Source organism: Bidens hawaiensis, unplaced genomic scaffold (genome assembly GCF_021521415.1).
Source record: "Bidens hawaiensis isolate Kalapana, Puna unplaced genomic scaffold, B.hawaiensis_p1.1 tig00027270_1, whole genome shotgun sequence".
Lineage (NCBI taxonomy): Eukaryota > Viridiplantae > Streptophyta > Magnoliopsida > Asterales > Asteraceae > Bidens > Bidens hawaiensis.
Window position 1 is genome coordinate 95,738 of NW_027494399.1, and position 18,633 is coordinate 114,370.

At 35.5% G+C, this 18,633-nt stretch overlaps 1 protein-coding gene across 1 annotated transcript; it reads right to left on the bottom strand.

Annotated features, from left to right (window-relative positions):
* Window positions 1–9,069: 9,069 nt before the first annotated feature.
* LOC143575023 (uncharacterized) lies at window positions 9,070–18,224 on the bottom strand. Its single transcript, XM_077059492.1, has 3 exons — window positions 18,015–18,224; window positions 15,473–16,071; window positions 9,070–9,154 (listed from the first exon to the last, which is right to left on the bottom strand). The coding sequence occupies exons 1-3, from the start codon at window positions 18,222–18,224 to the stop codon at window positions 9,070–9,072; spliced, it is 894 nt and encodes a 297-aa protein (XP_076915607.1).
* Window positions 18,225–18,633: the final 409 nt, after the last annotated feature.

Genomic DNA, 18,633 nt, shown 5'->3' on the forward strand with positions numbered 1-18,633 from the left:
GTGTTTTTAATCTTTTGGTGTCTTGCATGTTAAATCCAATTCTTTCTATCATTTCATAATATGTTTGAGTTTGTTTTGCTCGTTAATGATTATATGATTACTTCACTAATGTTTTGTTATGTTTTCATATATGTGGTGGCTTGGAGAAACAAGGGAAGCAAGTTCTAGAAGGTTCTAAGCGTTACTTGGAGTTTAAGGAAGATAATTATCAAGATTTAACAAGATTAAACAATAAAAAAAAAGAAAAATCTGAAATCCCACCCCAGGAGGGCGCCGCGCCGCGCTAAGGCAGAAGGCAATATGCCTTCGCTGGGCGCCTAGGCCTTCTGGTCAGCCATCTTTGCTAGTCCAAGCCCGTTACTCGCACATCTCTTGCAAACCTAGCCGAGTTAGACATAATTGGAGCAGAAGCTTAGGGTCATTATACATTCATAATCTCAGCCATAAATCATAAGTATTCATTCATAAACTTTATCTTTAAACTTTGTTTCTTGTTCAAGAACCCTAACTTGTTTAGTTTGATCTTTTTGTTGGATTGTTTTGAAAGTTACTTAGAGATTGACTTGTGTTTGATTGTTCTTGATCATTGAATGAGTTTTATTATGTTTATGTTGAGTTATATGATGTTTAATTTGATATATTGCTGCTGTCCAAAATCAATGAGTAGCTAATCTTGTTTGTTCTACCTAGGTTTGATGAATATTGTTAGGTTTTGACTAGTAATATGGATTGTTAATGATCATGGCTTAAATTGTTAATGTAAAGTTTGATTTAACAGTAAATTAGATTGTGTTTAGTGGCTGTGTTTTGTTTGATTATACCTAATAACCTCGTGCTTTAATTAATTGAATCGGTTTTGATTAGTTGTTGCATGTTTAATGCTCTTTACTTTGTGTTTAGGGTTTATTTGCGGGAAGTACAACCGTAGGGATAAGTGGGTAAATTAATTAGATAAAATAAGTTGTGAAACACCTTCTTAGAGACCGAGAGGTGTTAAGAAGTAACCTCGTCTCATTACTTTTACTTGTTAGAATTAAGATCGCGCGAGAGCGGGTTTTGTTCTTGTCGGGTTTGGGTGTTTGAGCGATTAGTTGGTCTAGTTTAAGTTAAGTTGAATTGTTCCTCTATCCTTGGTTGCGTAGTATTCGTTTCCATTAGGCTAGTGTGTCGGTGAGACCGAGAGGTGAGTCGGCATTAGAACACGTTAATAATTTGTTTTCCTGGTTTGTTCTTAAAATCAACTAAGATAAGTTAGAGTTTGTTAGTGAGACCGAGAGGTGATCTGACCTTCTTGAGCGAACCTTAATTGTGTCATCCTTTAGAACCGGTGTCGTGAGAGTTTTCAATCCATTGCCTTGTCATCTCCTTCAATATGATTCTTACCTAGGTAGACGTTTTTATCACTGTAGTCAAAGTTTCCGAAGTTTTGTCAAAAGTTTTCATTTAGTTAAGTTAAGTAGTTAAATTAAATCTAAAAAAAAATCAATTAAATATTTTGGTGAGTCTTGGTTAGAGTTTAGTGATTATAAACGTTTTCACGTGTCTTCGAGTTCGATATCCGGACTTTCCTCATCTGTGCTATACGTGACCGGTACACTTGCCGTTTGTGTGAACTAGGATAGTTGTTTGGTTTTTAAAGCTTAGTTGCGACTTGTGTTTTATTTATATATATATTTTTGCACATCAATACATGAGATTCTTACCTAGGTAGATTCCTTTTCTGATTGGTTTCAATCTTGTGTTTAATTGCTTATTTCTTGTTTACTTGTTTATTTGCTTTCTTAGTTTAAATCTTAGTTTAAAAACCCCCTTTAAACATTAATAATAAATAGTCGTGTCGTAAGTCGAGTCTAATTAGTTAATTAACGTAATTTATAGAGTCCTGTGGGTTTGATATTCCGGACTTACTTAGCTTTAGAACAATTGACCGGTTCACTTGCCGGTGTTTTGTGTAGTTGAGTCATAAGTCTAGTTTTTATTACTTGTTTAGTTTAGTTAATATTTAATTGATTATTTCCACCACATCAGTACAAGTCACCGACTATCTCAAATTCCTGAAGCTGACAAAGAAAGATTTCTTCGTGAGAAGAAGATGATGAATTTGTTTCAACAATCGATCAAGTCTGAGATTTTTCAATTGTTACAACATAATGGATCATGCCACTCAATTTGGGAAGCATTGCTTAATAAATATAGAGGAAATCCTTACATGAGAAAATCTAAGATGGCTTTGTTGAAGAAAGAGTTTGACATATTTACCATGGTCAACGTGAATCTATGCCTCAATTGACTAAGAGATACTGTCATCTTGTGAATGAGATGAAGAGATTGAGAATTGATAAGGAAATGTTTGAATATATTGATAAGCTTGCTGATTCTATATCTGATGATTGAGAAACTTTCATTATGATACAATAACCGATTGCTTAGGCAAGATTGACTTTAGCCCGATTCATTGAAAAGTTGGAAGCACATGAACTTGAGATCCGCAAGAAACAGAAGATGAAGAATACATCAGTAACTCAAGACATCGGGTTATACTTTAATTCATCACAATCCGTGATTGCTCCTAGCCTGAAGATTCAAACTGCTTTTGTCAATGGTGGGAGTAGTTCTCAATCAACTCAAGATCAACCTCCTAACATACCACACTATACAAGCACTTACATTGGAACCAATTCAACCAACACTTCTCCTGATCAATCTCCAAAGCCCACAAGTTCATCATCTGATGTTGTTCATGTCACACCCCGACCAAAGGAGGAACATGTCAGGGCATAACGTATTGATTGGACAGTAGCTCAGAAGACACTAATTAAAGCGTTAATAATTATTTAACTTCATTAACATTAAACAAGTACACAAATTCAATAATCGTAACAAATACATCATAATTTTTTTATTTGAATAAATATCCTAAGGGATAACAAATATCTTCAATCTTGATCAATGTAAATTACTTGTACCTGCAGCATGTATAAAAATAGAGTTTGTCAACACGAATTTTGGTGAGAATACATAAGTTTTAGTTGAGATATATATAGATAAAAAAAAACCACAATTCATATGTTAATGTTGAGCATTACAATTCCTATGAAAATATAAACAACTAAATAGATGTGGACCCGTTCCTATTGATAAAAAATCAATGTACTTGGGTAAATGTATAATCATACTAGATGAGAATAGATGAGGATGAGATACCAACCACCAAACATAAAATAAACACTTAAGCAAATAGAGCATAATCATAGAGCATGCAATAATCACACATAAAAATATATTGAATTGTGTTTTGGAATAGATGTAGAAATAAAATATGAGTATAATTGAATAAGGTATACATGCTACCCCCAAAAATATAAAAGATGGAAAAATGGGTATGTAAACTCACCTTTATAAATAAGGTAGATGGCAACAGTTACGGCAAAGATAAGTTAATTAGTTCCACGAGGAGCCTCGATGAAAATCCTAATTTAAAGTTATAACTAAATACAACTAAAATAAATATTTAAACGGTATGAATGAACAAGACACGATATCATGGGTTTATAACGGATTTGAGATCTTCAAGGCGTCAAATATATGTTAGATTAATTTTGTTGAATATAAACATTATAGATCATAACATTAATAGGGATACAACATTAATTTTATACAAGTTACTTATCCACAAATAAAAACCAAATATATTTATATATTAAATTTGAAATTCATTTGACGATCAATTTATTTTGACGTGTTAAAATAACTTTTTATCTTAATTATTTATTTATAATCATATTATGTTTAATCGAGAAATACAAGTATTTATAAATACAAAGTTGGGTATATATATATATAAATATAACGTTATGTACATATATACGGAAAAGTTCTGACGATAATTTATTTTGTGAGTTTATGTGTTCGATTCGTTAAATGGTAAAAACAATACTAGTTGTTTTATTATATATAGTATAAATAATAATATTTAATTAAAACAAAAGAAATATAAAAAAATACCAAATCCGGCTCCAATGGGACTCTAAATCGTGTCAAACCGGTCCAGAAGCTTAACACATTTTACACCAACCAACTAGGCTAGTGTGTAACCTGTTTTAAGAATGGAAACTAATAACTATAAACAAAGATTGGAAAAAGCCCAAAATCACTATAAACCCTAAATTGAACAAACACCAAAATTAACAATCTTATACCCTCTGTCCATTAAAATTGGCGGAGGGGTTTTGACGAGCAAACAAATCCGAACATAACCCATATCCTAATTACATGGAACGATTATGAATTGAAGGGGAACACGGGTTTATGGCTTCGACAAATAACACAAATCAAACACGATCTATAGTAGCTTCTTGGTTACAATTGGCATAGGGTTTAGCTTCATGACAAAAAGAGGAGTGTGTGGTACGAGTTAATTGAATTAAGATTGTGTGTTTATAGTGTTTTGTTGTCGTTTGGCCCGTGGATCGTGATGAGCGAATTTGGTATACAAAGTTGTAGTTTCCAGGATTAAACGAAAATGTAAACGCGTTTCTGGTTAATTAATAATTTGGTGATGTCAATTCCTTTATTTTTGGCGTGTATTATGTATCAAGAAAACAACAAAAAAAAAGGGTGGGGGTGGGGGGGTTTGTCTTGGACGCCGACGGGAAGAAGCAGGGAGAGGAAAAATGTTTGGGTAATTTGCAGATAGGTCCTTAGACTTTATAGTTGGGTGCACAAGAGGGTATAATTTAGTTAAGGGTGAATTTTGTTCATAAACCATAGTTAAATCAGTAGATAACAAAAATAAATCAATAAAAGACAAATGCATATGTTTAAACGACGCGATAATTTATTTAACATTGAACGTTAAAATAATTAATGAGACAAAAGATAAAATAAAAAGAAAAAAAATAATCATAATAATAAATGTGTTGGGTTTCGGTTTTGAAAAATGACGAATGTTACAGTTCAATGCAACATAGCTATTAATATCAAGAACAACAATGGACTGACTGTCGAAAATGTCAGGTCGTTACGGATCGGATCTTAATCATTCATGTCATAACTCGCACAAAATTAATCGTGTTGACAAGCGAGTTAATGACGGGTTACTATGTTTAGAAAGATGACCGTTTGTTAAAGGCGGAATCAATAACAAACATACGGTTGCAATGAATATTCAAAATACGAAGACACACGAAGGATTCAGTCAAAATATTTCCATTTATATAACGTTAATCATACAAATGGATAATCGATTAGGGTTTAGGAGGAATCCTAGGACAGCCGTCACACACAAAATATTCTCTTAATTAATGTGTCGGTCTTATCCTCTCTGTCTCTCGTATTGCCCCCTTTTTTGGCGGCGTGCCCTAATTATTCTATTTATAGGCCTGCCAACCTAGGACAGTTGTCATTCCTTGTAGAAACCCTATCCGATAGTACGTATTCAATTTACATATTCAAAAATTATACTAAGTGTAAAACAAGTCTTCCGGGTAGGCTTTTCATTAAACTTCAGTCTCCGAGTACGCAGTGTACTCGGCCTTCCTTCAGACTTGGTAAACATAGAGGTGTACTCGGAATCAGTTTCCGGGTAGAATTTACTTAACAAATATTTTACCAAGTAAAATATTTACCGAGTAGACTTCAATCTTCTTGGACTTATCAAACTTTGCTCGACAAATCCTTACGAGCAACCTTGTTCTTCTATGATCCTGTTCGGCTCATTGTCAGTTGAATAACTTATTGATAAGGCGTACTCGGGAGTATATACCTTGCTTGAGCAGAACCTTACTCGATATAACTTAGAGATATTCCATCAACCCATCAAGTGTACTCGGACCATAATTATTAAAGAATACCTTGCCCGGTCTTCCAATTACTTGGCTTCTTGGACTTGGTTTGACCAAACCTTACTCGGAAGAGTAAAATACTTGGTCTTGAAGAACAACCCTGCTTGACAAAGTGAACCTTACTCGGATAAGCCAAATTAATGAACCTTACTCGGAAATCACTAAAAAGCATACCTTGTTCGGATATCCACTTAAGAAGATTATTTGAAGTAAACCGTGCCCGGAAGGCAAAATCTCGTACTCGGCTAAGTAAAAGCTTACTCGAAGGTCCAAGGTGTACCCGGGTTCAATACTTAGCAGTTTCTGAGGAGGTTGAGAAGATTCCAATCTTCCATATTCTTCATTTTGGTCAAATCTCCTCATTTGGGTCAAACTCTTGACCCAACAATCTCCCCCTAGATTGGAACACCTCAGCTGACCCAAAACACACTATGGTTACTTACACTTAGCAAAATACACATCAAATTTCATAATTGAATTACATAAGTAAAAATTACATAATCAAAGATTTGTCCGAAGACATTACAAAGCAAAGCCTCGTCTATCTCATTTGTCTTTTCCTCTCATTGTAGGCTGCTTGTCTTCTCAGCTGGATCACAGATGCTGCTCTTTCTCTGAATATATTGAGCACTTGGTAGTGAGTGTGTCCTTCTGGTATCACCAAGTCTCTTATATCAGTAAGATCATCATTATGTAGGCATGTCAGATCTGCATCCTTCTTTATTGTCGCCAAGGCCTTCCCATCTGAGTTCCTCAGCACATAGTAGCCAGTGTCTTCTTTGTATTCAATATCTGTAATGACACCGTTCTTCTGTACTGTGTAATTTGGCCTTCTTATCCTTCTTCCCAAGCTTATACAAGTCTCCATGTTGGACAGAGGATTTTGATCTCGGACTCTCATCTGGTAGTTCAGTTCAGCCCTGTCCATTTTCTTCAGTTTTTCTGACTTCTTTGACTTGTGAAGTTGGATCAGTCTCCAACTTCTCTTTTCTTTCAAAAATTTGAACCCATCAGCAGCCTGTTCTTGCAGATACTTAGATAAGTCATTCATTTGTCTTCCTGCTGATCTTTTTCTATCCCTGAAATCATATAAGTGAAGTGACTCCATTCTTCTTAGTTGTTCTTCGTTGTATTCTCTGAAGTCACTTCTTACAACAATCTCCCGTAACTGCCTACTTTCCATTATGACTTTCAAAGAATCAGTAACTGAGTCATAGTAAAGCTCTCTTGGTAGATCCACACCAGACTGTGGTCCATATGATCTTTGTTGTGCAGAGCTACTTGACTCACCTCTTCCACCATGACCTCTTCCTCTAGGGAATCTCTGATGAAATGGAGGTCTAATAGGAATGGACTTTCTTGGCTTTTCAGGACCCAAATTAAGGAATTTTCTGTATGTGGCCTCCACCATTTCAGTTGGTAAATTTTCAAGCTCTCTCACATTCACCCCATGCTTGTGAAGCTCATTCAACATCTTTGCCATTCCCAATGTATTTGCTGATCTGGCTGGTACAAACCTGCCATCTGCATAATACCTAGGGTTTTCACCATCCCTTAAGGCCTTTTCCCATTCTGCCTTCTGGATATAAAGTAAGTCTTTCAGATCAACCTTTTCCAGGGCATTGAAATCAGCTTCAGTCATGCCTCTTTGATGTATCATTATGTTCCTGAGGATGTGTATCATTTCCTCATTCTCCCATGGCAAGAACTTCTCTTCATCATACTCAGGCTCAGGCTGTTCTGGCTGAGTGATAGGAGTTTCATCAATTTTCTCTAGTTCATTCTCTTTCTCCCTCACAGTCCTGATTCTTCTTCTCTTCACAGGTGGCTCACCATCAGTTTCTTTCATAATTGAGCTCTCATTATAGACCCTTTTTAACTCTTTCTCTTTTCTTTTGGAATACTGGTCAAATACTGCCTCTTTGCTCAGATTTCTCACAACCTCAGGCTTCATGCCTTTCTCAATCAAATACCCACACATGCCATCATATTTCTTTTTTAATTCTTCCAATTCCATCTTATCATCTTGTTTCACAAACTTTTCTGCAACTATCTCTTTCTCACTATTATAAAGATCTTGAATTTGTTCAGCAGTGTACTTTTCCAATGCAGCTTCAGGATAGCCTCTGACTTTCAAAAAAGTTTTATAGTGCTCAGTGTTTTTCTTTCTTTTCTCAACCTTCTTTAAGACTTCATCTGCATTTATTTCAATTATGCCCCTTTGAATATAAGTCATTTCAGCTTGAGGGGTCTCAGCAGTAGAGCTTGTGCCAACTTTTTCACCTCCTTGATCAGGGTTGTCATCACCCTTTCCATCAGACTCCTCAGAGTCATCCTCCTCATCATCTGATAGATCATTCATGGCATCTATTTTTGATTCATCAGAGGCAGGATGCTCTGGTTCAGTAACATCAACATCAGGGACCCCTGGTAGTTTTTCTCCTGGTTTCAGTGTTTTCAAGGGGATTGCCCTGATTGGTTCATCATTAGTCTGCTCAGCAGATCTCTTTCTTCTTTGATAAGTCTTTTCAAATCTTCTTTCTCCCCAGTTACCAGTAGGGTTCTTTTTCATGTCTTCTTTTACTTGTTCAACCCATTTCTTGGCAGCCATAGTTGCAATTGACTCACCAATTTCTTCTTCAGGAATTATATCAGTAGTTGGTTCAGCAGCAGTTTCTGATGTTTGACTTTTGGATTGGAACATGTTGACCACTGTGCCCAAGGAGTTGTCCATTTCCTCAACCCTCTTCATCTTAATCAATACTTCAATAACTTCTTGATCAGCCTCATCTTCAGTCAGTTCTTTTTCAATGTTGGCTTGTCTGATCAATAAGTCCTGCTGTGCCAACTCTTCTTCAGTCAAGGAATGGGCAATTGCTTCCCTTTCCATTGATTCATTAATAAGTCTTTCTCTCTCAGCAAGAGCAGCAGCAGCAGCAGTATCCACAAAGGATACATCTTTCTCAACATATACAGCAGGCTCATCATCTGTTGCTATCCTTTTGCCTTTTTCTTTCCTTTTTCTCAACTGCTCTTCATTCTCTTGCTCATCACTAGTTTCATATTCATCAATTTCTTTGAACAGTTGATCTAATTCCGAATCATGCTCTGCCTTCTAGGAACTAACTTCTTGATCATCTTCAGGTTCAGTGTTTATCAGTTCCTCAGTAGTAGCATTCTCATTCACATTCTCTACAGTCATCTCATCATCCACAATATCAGTCAACTATTCTGTAATCACATTCTCATCATCATTTGATTTTACATTTTCGTTTGTTTCCTCTTCACACACCTCTTCTTCATTCTCATCACTAACATCATAATCATTCATAATCAGTTTCAAACCATCAATCTTCTCAGCACTTTCAACATTAGTCATCTCATTTTGATCCATATTCTCCCCCTGTTTTGGGGCAGCGGAGGTCTTCTCAACCTCCTGCACCAGGGTTCGAATCATTAATTCAGCATCAGCTAACTTTTTCAACAATATTTCATTTTCACTTGTTAGCTCTTCATTCTTTCTTCTCAACTCAACATTTTCATCCCTAACCTCCTCAACTCTCCTCTTCAATTCATCATTCTCCAACATTAGTTCAATATTTCTTTGAAGTGTGTTATCTTGTTGGCTCGAGGGTGGGGTTGTAGGGAATGGTTCATAAGTGAGTTGTTCAGTGATGGATGGGGATTGTGTGTGTTGTGTGGAGGTTTCAGGTTGGTCTAAGTTGAATGATTGAGGTGGTGTTTGATGTGGTGAGGTTGGTGGTGGTGAGTGTGGTAGTGTTGGGATAGGTTATTCAAGTTCTTCATGTTGCTCCCCCTTTACTGGTGCCATCATCTCCATCTCCAAACCATCTCCCCCATCATTTCCATCATCATCAGAGTCTCCTCCAGCACTCTCATCATCACTCCCTTCTTCCTCTTCTGAGCTCAGCTCAGGCACAGGCATAACAGCCAGATCATGGTTTAATAACCATGGCAGAATTTCAAATGGAATACTTGCATCAAAATTGTTAGAGACACCAGGATTCTTTATTCTCTTGTAGGCATCGGGCTCTTGCAGTTTATGGGTGGTTCCAATTGTTGGTAAATCTTGTAGTGTGCTATTGAATATGATCTGCAGGAATCTCGGGTACTGTAAAAATCTTTTTCTTTCCGGTTTCTTTAGATTCCCCACTAGCCCATCAAAGATCATCTTGGAAAAATTAAATGGCAGATCATAGATTGTTCCAACGGTGGCATTTGCTAGATCAAGACTCATCAGAGTCCATGATCCCTTTCTCGGAGCAAATCCATGTATGATGTGATGAATCAGAAATCTGTACAACATTGGAAATAAGCCCTTCTGAAATTGTCCATCATGGACATTTCCTTGATACCTATAGTTTCTCTGAAAATCTTCAACAGATGCTTTGTATCGAAGCTGATGTGATTGTGATCATCGTCATTCAGTCTTAAACATCTTCTGATCACTCTTTCAGTGACCTGTATCTCCTGTCTGGCCACGGTTGCCTCGATTCGTCTTTCATTACCATCTTCAATAAGCTCTGCTGATCTCTAGAAATCCAAAGAGTGATTTCTGTAGATAGTCGGGCATTCAGTGAGTGCAAAGCTAATGTTTGACCGTGCCATCCATACGATCATCCGAGCCATCGGTTCATTCTCTGGTGTTACTTGTAGTAGTGCGCACATGTTGTGCTTTGGCTCAAACACATACTTTGGCTCGTTATCTGCCATATCTGTAAAACATAAACAAACATATTCAAAGTGAAATTAGACATAAAGTTTAAAACTTTTGACAATTTCAAGTTATAAAAATGAAGAAGAAAGATAGAAATCTTCAAGAACCTGTTCTTCGACAAATTAATAACCTAAACACATAAACAGAGTGTTAGTACTCGAATACATAATCAAGTCACAATAACAATCTAATCGTGATCGGAAAACATAAAATTTTATGCTTACCGAGTCGGAAATTAGTGGCTGATAAAAATTAGGGTTTGGATTAAACTTGAATTCGATAAGTCGGTTATTTTTCTTAGTAAGAGAGATTTGCAGTGGAAGGAGAGAGATAGAGGGAAATAATGTAGAAGAAATTTGCCTAAGTCCCTCTTTTATACATTTTGAAAATGTGTTTTAAATGCTTTTTGTCTTCTTGTGAATTACTAGCTGTCAACCAGTAACGTTATCCACTTGATATATTAAAAACATTTAATCTCATTTAAAATCATAAGACCTTACTCGAAAAATTAATTTATCCAAAGTCTACTCGATCTTCTTCCACTAACAAACCTTACTCGGTCAAACTTTACTCGAAAAGATTTTCATTTTGAATATAACGTTTGCCCGAATACTTCTCTTTTTAAACCATGCTCGATCAAGAAAATTAATTTAAAGTTAAGACATAATGAAGAAAGCTTACTCGAAATACTTGATTTCTTGAGAAATAAATCACAAGACAAATAATCAAATATAGTTATCAAATAAACATTCTTACTAAGAATCAATTAAGATCCTCCCAAAAATTTCTCAAATTCAAATTAAAACTTATCTAGCATGAACCCTAAAAATCATAATCACTAACATATTCAAACAACGTATTCATTCAAGTATGAGTCTAAACAATTTCATCATACTAACTCACATATTCAATCAATGCATTCATTCAAGTATACTTGTATGAAGATTGTGCTCGAGCACTCTTTCAAATGTAAAGTGTGCTCGGACAACAATCTTATGCAAAGTATACCCGAATAACTTTCATATAATATAGAGTGTGCTCGAAACTAAATTCTAGCAGACAGTGTACTCGGAAAGTTAAATTTTGAAAATTACCAAGTATATTTAAGGAACACAAGTGTACCCGAAATATAAAGTGTGCTCGGAAAACAAAGTTTGCCCGAAAACACTTGTAATTTCAAAGAGATCATAAACACATATATCACATAGCATGCTCGGAATGAAATTAAACACATAAACATTTAAGTGTGCTATAGTCTAAAATTTCATAGAGCTTGCTCGAAAATCCTAAGTCAGCACTAAGCTTTCTAGGATACACACATTCAATCATCAGGTATGCCCTTGTTCGAGGGAACTTATCATATCAAACCATACCCGAAAAATGACAAACTTAAACAGTAACATCTAAGCGTGCCCGGAAAGATTAACAAACCTTTCCTAACAACATATTCACACAAAGCTTACTCGGTGTACTTACTTCAGTTCACAAAGTTTGCTTGAAAACACAATCAGCATATGATATGCATAGCTTACTCGAAGCTAACATATAACATGCATAGCTTACTCGAAACAAGAGTTTCTTGTTAACAGTTAGCTATTTCAACACATAGTCATCTCAAGACTTCAAGCTTGCTCGGGAAGTGAGTACAACAGTGTACTCTACCCATAAAGTGTAAACACTTCAAAGCATGCTCGAAAATCATAAAGTTAGTCAGAAATGACTAAGCTTACTCGGAAAGGTTGAAAATTGTCAAACCTTACCCGAAACAACATATTTACACATAATCAACTGTTTTGTACTCGGAAAGGTTATAATTCAATAACCTTACCCGAAAATACATATTCAAACAGTTTGTGCTCGAGAAGGTTAGAAATCATCAAACCTTACTCGAACTTACATATTCAAACATAATCAACTGTTCTGTACTCGGAAAGGTTATAATTCAATAACCTTACCCGAAAATATATATTCAAACAGTTTGTGCTCGAGAAGGTTAGAAATCATCAAACCTTACTCGAACTTACATATTCAGCCTATTTTAGGCAAAATGCAACACTTTTTGACTTAAACTGCTTTTCAAAGAAATTTCTAAGTTATGTATCATTTCAGAACATAGTTTAAGAGCAAATGGTGCATTTAGAGATCAAATTTCAGTTATACTTCATTTCAAAACAATTTCTTTTATACACTGAAAAGATCTCAGGAATGGGATCATATTGACTAAGTAGCTATCTCATTACTTCACTCTCAGCATTATTATGACAACTTAGATAGGTTAACAGCAGGTATAAACTTAGCATGATTTTCATCTCTTTGGTGATATGATTAAGGTTCAATTTGAGCATAATGCAATAATGGTCAACACTGTGCTATGATGCCTCATATCTCTTCTCAAAGCTTATTTGGCTTTCCCCAGATCACCCCAATTTGACTCAAACCTCCTGTATTTTGTCAAAAATAGTTTTTGTATGACAGAACTTATTGTATTTTTGGACTTTTGATATTCAAACATGTATAGAGGTTGAACGTTGAACTTACAGTTAGCAACATGCCTTTCATTCAAGATGAGACAGATTTTGTCAACATCTTTGTAGTTCTTGTTGTAACCCTCTTGTTTGATAAAATATTTAAAACACTTATCAACTTTTGGTTGATTTATTCATTCTTCCCCTTGTTTTTTTTTGATATTTTCTCAAATTTTCTAAAAACAAGTTCTCTGTCATATAAAAAATGTTTCATTTTGGTTGACCAAATAACAACAGACTTGTGTATGACTGGGTAATCACTTTTCTGCCATATCATTCGGAGAGATCTATCTTGAGACATACAAAACAACTATGCATCTCCACATAAAGATTAGCATATTCAATATGTTTATATCACCTTAGATTTTACATCATCATGGGAAAGCAACCATACATGTTAATGACTATACTAAGGCCTTTTTAGCCTAATAATTCCATATGATCAGCTAAGTAGTCAATGTACTATCATTTCCCAATAAATACAGTTTAATATTCAATCACCCCAATTTCTCTTCATTGTCAGGTTAATGGCTATCCTGTTTTGACCAAAAGTGGTCAAACAGGACCAAACATACATGTGAATATATGTCCTTTCAAAGTCAGAGTTATTGACATAGTTTTAAGTGAAGGAATAAGAAACAAGTCATAATTGCCCCAAATGCATTCAGTTTTCAGGTCAATGGCTATCCTTTGAATCTATAGAGATTTAAGGACCAAATATACACAAGTGCATGTCCTTCCAACTGGGCAAATGACATAATTTTCAGCAAAAACAACTGTTTGAGATCTTTCCCTTTTTAAAAAATCCTTCTTTTAAGCTTCTTAAAAGCTTGAACTGAATAATCTTATCATATCTCAACACCATTAATCAACTTGCTCATGTTTTGACCAAAATATAGTATTTATGCAAAATTCATTATCAATTTCATTAAATCACTTAATTTTGACATAAAAACACTTTTTGACATAAACAGTTGCATCACATACTCAAATCTTAATCATTCTTACATCATCAAGAAAAACAGACTGTAATTTCATTCAATGTCTATTCTACCATAACAAATTCCGAAGATCAGATTAAGAACATATTCAAGTAACCATAAAAATGTGATTACTCATGACATTATATAAGCAATTAATCTCACCTAAATCAAATTACTTATCATAACATCAGATCAGTTAACAAGATATTCAAGGATTATCATCAAATTCAACCAAATTGCACAAATAGTTACCCAAGCACTTATCAGTTAACATCAAAACAGTGACATAATCAAAGCATTTTAAACAACATATTCAGCAGCATATTCAGCAACATATTCAACTTGTATAACCTCTTCTTAAATATTCAAGTAGCACATAGAGGTACACAACTAAGCACACATCCTTAATCAGATTTCATCAGAGTTGATCATTCCCAGGGCTTTCAAAAGAAAGTTGAACCTGGTTCTATCAAGTGGTTTGGTGAATAGGTCAGCCAGATTATCACTTGTATCAACTCTTTGCATTTCAATCAAACCTTTTTCACTACAATCTCTGATGAAGTGATGTCTGATTTCAATATGCTTAGTCTTAGAATGTTGCACAGGATTCTTAACAGTAAAATATACAGCAGTATTATCAATCAGAATAGGGGTGTTTAGAAAGTTCAAACCATAGTCCAGCATCTGATTCTGAATCCAGAGAACTTGTGCATAGCATGCAGATGCAGCAACATATTCAGCTTCTGCAGTGGAGATTGACACTGTGGTCTGTTTCTTGCATTGCCATGACACTAGCCTTTCACCCAAAAACTGGCATCCCCTGATGTTGACTTTCTACTCATATTGCATCCATCATAATCACTGTCTGTATATGCAATCAGATCAAAGGATTGGTTCTTTGGATACCAAATCCCAAAGTCTGGTCTTCCCTTTAAATATCTGAATATTCTTTTAACAGCATTCATGTGGGAGACTTTTGGATTTGATTGGAACCTAGCACATACACACACAGCAAACATGATATCTGGTCTTGTTGCAGTCAGATACATCAGAGATCCAATATTTGCTCTGTATTCATGTTCATCAACTGACTCCCCCTTTTCATCAGCTATCATCTTTTCTTTGGTGTCCATTGGAGTTGAGGTAGCCTTGTAGTCATGACAATTGAACTTATTCAGAATGTCCTGCACATACTTAGCTTGGTGAATGAAGATCCCTTCATCCTTTTGTTGAACCTGCAGTACTAAAAAGAAATTCATTTCACCCATGGAACTCATGCTGTACTTGGACTTCATCACCTCTTCAAACTCCAAACACATATTTTCATTTGTAGATCCAAAGATGATATCATCAACATAGACTTGTACAAGCAGCAAATCTGACCCTTGTCTTTTGAAGAAGAGTGTCTTGTCAATGGCTCCCTTCTGACATGAGTCACAATGATCATCTGACTTAAATTCTCTTGTAGGTAAACCGATCACATGTTCACCCTTGACCAGTCTATTCATATTCTTTAAGTTCACATGACACAACTTCCTATGCCACAATTTAGATTCATTTTCAGTGGCTTTGGAAACAAAACATGCACCACCTCTTGAAATAGCATCTTTCATATTCAATTCATACAGGTTGCCATTTCTTGGTGCCATCATCATAATCATTTCAGGTGGGATTACAAACTCAGGTTTTAAGATGAAACAATGAGAATCATCAAAACTGACTTTGTAACCCTTATCAAACATCTGAGATATACTCAACAAATTGTATTGTAGTCCTTCAACATGAAAGACATTGTCAAAAGACACATTCCCATTTGTCAATATCCCTTTACCTACAATCTTTCCACCATTTTCATCACTCCCAAAGGCAACTGGACCCTCATATTTCTCTACATAATTCACAAGTGACCTCTTGTCACAAGTCATGTGCCTAGAACAACCACTATCCATATACCATATATCATTCAATGGAGTGGCCTGTTCCTGCACAAAGAGAAATTTGATTAGTTCAGTGATGAGATGCAAGCTTCTTAAACTTGCAACTTATCAGTGTCAATTTCAGTGGCAGCTTGGGAATTGAGTGTAGTAGGTTCAGGATCTTCATGAGTGATCTCCAAGTTGTCTGAATGGTTAGTTTCATAACCACACTCTCTTGGTGTCTTGACAAGTGAAGCTGAATTGTCAAGCTCAACTGAGGCAGTTCTCTTTTCTTGTAAGACATAGTCCTTAGATTCTGAGAAGTCTCTTACATCAGTCACAGCTTCAATTTTAGCTTCAGTTCTAGGTTTCCATGTGAAACCTTGTGGTTCATATCCATGTTTTAACAAGAACTTTTCATCACCAGTGAGTACAGCTTGTTTCTTTCTTTGATATACAGTTTTTATTTTTGATTTCTCACTGCCTGATGATTCTTGTGACTCATCTGACTTGACTGAATGAGTATTTTTGGTAAATTTCAATGATTGGTTCCTCATTATCACCTGCTTTTGCTTCTGAGGTGATTTACTTCTTCTCACATTCTCAGTCATTTGCTTCTTCTTCTTGGTCTCAGCCTTCACTTCAACTCTTGTCTCTATGCTATTCTCGTTTCCCTTTCCCAAATACATGGCATACTTCTCTTTGTACAGAACAAAGTCTTGACCAAACTTTGTTCCATTTGGGACATGAAATGGCTGAAACTTGAGTCTCTCATTACATGAATCAGTATGGTGTCCATATTCATCACACTTTCTACACCACACCTTTCTTTTGAACATTTCATGTTCTTTTGGTCTCCTGAATCTTTCACTTGGTTTGGGCTCTCTTACACCAATTGTCTTTTTGTTTTTCAGATTGTCAAAATCAATTGAGAATGGTACAAACTCAGCCATTCTAATGTCACTTCTTTCCACATTTCCTTTAACAAAGACAACCTTTTTCAAGTTCAGTGATTGATCATCTTCATTCTCTCTATATCTTGACTTCCTTCTTTCATATTCCTCAACAGTTTCTACCTCTCCCACATCAAAGTCTTCAACACTTGAAAAGATAGGATAAATAGGAGTAATATATTCTATATCAATTTCTTCCTTATTTACCTTCCTTTTCTTGTTCTTTTCTAATTTTTTCAAAAACTTTTTGCTTGGAGGTCTGACAGCATTGTAACACACATTCTTCTTTTCACCAATGTCAAAAGAAACATGTTCTTTTTTCATTTGCTCATTCATTCTTTACATTTTATGTGTAACTGGAGGATACTTTGGAAGTTAATCAACAGATTCAGGCTTTCTATATTTTCTTCCTTTTTCAGCAGCTTGAATTTCTTTTTCAGTAATTTGATCACTCAAATCACTCAGATCATCTTGATCCAACTCATCTGAATCAAAGTCATCTTCAGAGACTTGAACTCCAATTGACTTTTCCTCTTTCATTTCTTTCTTCATAACAAATTCACCATCTTCACTCACCTCAACATTCTTGTACAAATCTTCAACATCTTCTTTGTCTTGAAACACATCTTTGAATTGTTGTAGATAAGCACTTCTCTTCTCTTTGTCAACTTTAGGCATAATGTTGTTGTTGAATGGTGGTGGAACAGCCTTGTACTTTTCATCTTCTTTTACTTTATTCAGAATTCCACAAATGTTTCCAGTTGAAACTAAGTTCTTTAGGAATTCATTTTCAGTTTGCAGCTTTGTATTCATCACCTTTTCATCAATCACCATCTTCTTCAACCCACTAATTTCTGTTGTGAATCTTGTCTGAGCCCTATAGCTATTCATACAATCCTCTTCCAAACTTTTCATTCTCTCCTCACTAACAATCTCACTTGCCTCATAAGCATTGATAATGCTTTGCTTCTTAAAACACTCACTTTCCAGTTTACCAATCTTTTCTTTTAATTCATTGACAAGTTTTGGTAAATCAGCATTAGGATCAGAATGTACCTTAGATGAAGATGCAGAGTCTATGGCCATGAATGCCACATTAGCTCTTCTGATATCATCTGCTATATCTTCCTCATGGTTACTCCAGTCAAAGCTTCCCTCATGCTGAGTAGTTACTGCCACATTGCCTTGATTTCTTGGTTGATTTTGGTTTGCTGGAATGTTGTGAGTTGCAGGGATTTGAACAGCTTGATTCTGATTGTTGTTCATTTGATATACTTGATTCTGATTCATGCCCTGCTGGTTGTTCATCTGAGGCTGATAGTGGGTATTAAAATTGGGATTGAAGTTGTTGTTTGGATGGAAGTTGTTGTTGTTGGGATTGAATCCTTGGTTATTGTTGAAGTTCTGCTGGTTGTTGTTTCTATGCACATTCTGCTGGTATTGTTGTTGGTTTCTAGGCTGTTGGAACTGATTGACTTGAAAGTTCTTTGGCAAATTGCACTCTCTTGCAAAGTGTCCAGGCTGTTGACAGTTGTAGCAGATAGCCTTGGACTTATCAAATCCTATTCTCTCATTTGGACCAGAAACTAGTGATCTACCAGTTCTGTTGTACAGTCTCTTGCTTCTTAATGCCAACATTGCAGCTTGCCATTTGAGATTCATGTCTTCAAGGTCA

Coding starts and splice junctions, on each gene's coding strand:
- LOC143575023 (XM_077059492.1), bottom strand. CDS start 18,224: ATGAACAACAATCAGAATCAAGCTGTTCAAATCCCTGCAACTCACAAC. Junction 16,072..18,014: donor ACTCTGCATCTTCATCTAAG/GTACATTCTGAT, acceptor CTCTTTGTGCAG/GAACAGGCCACTCCATTGAA. Junction 9,155..15,472: donor CTCTTCTTCAAAAGACAAGG/GTCAGATTTGCT, acceptor TTATGATGTTAG/TGATGAGAATGAAGAAGAGG.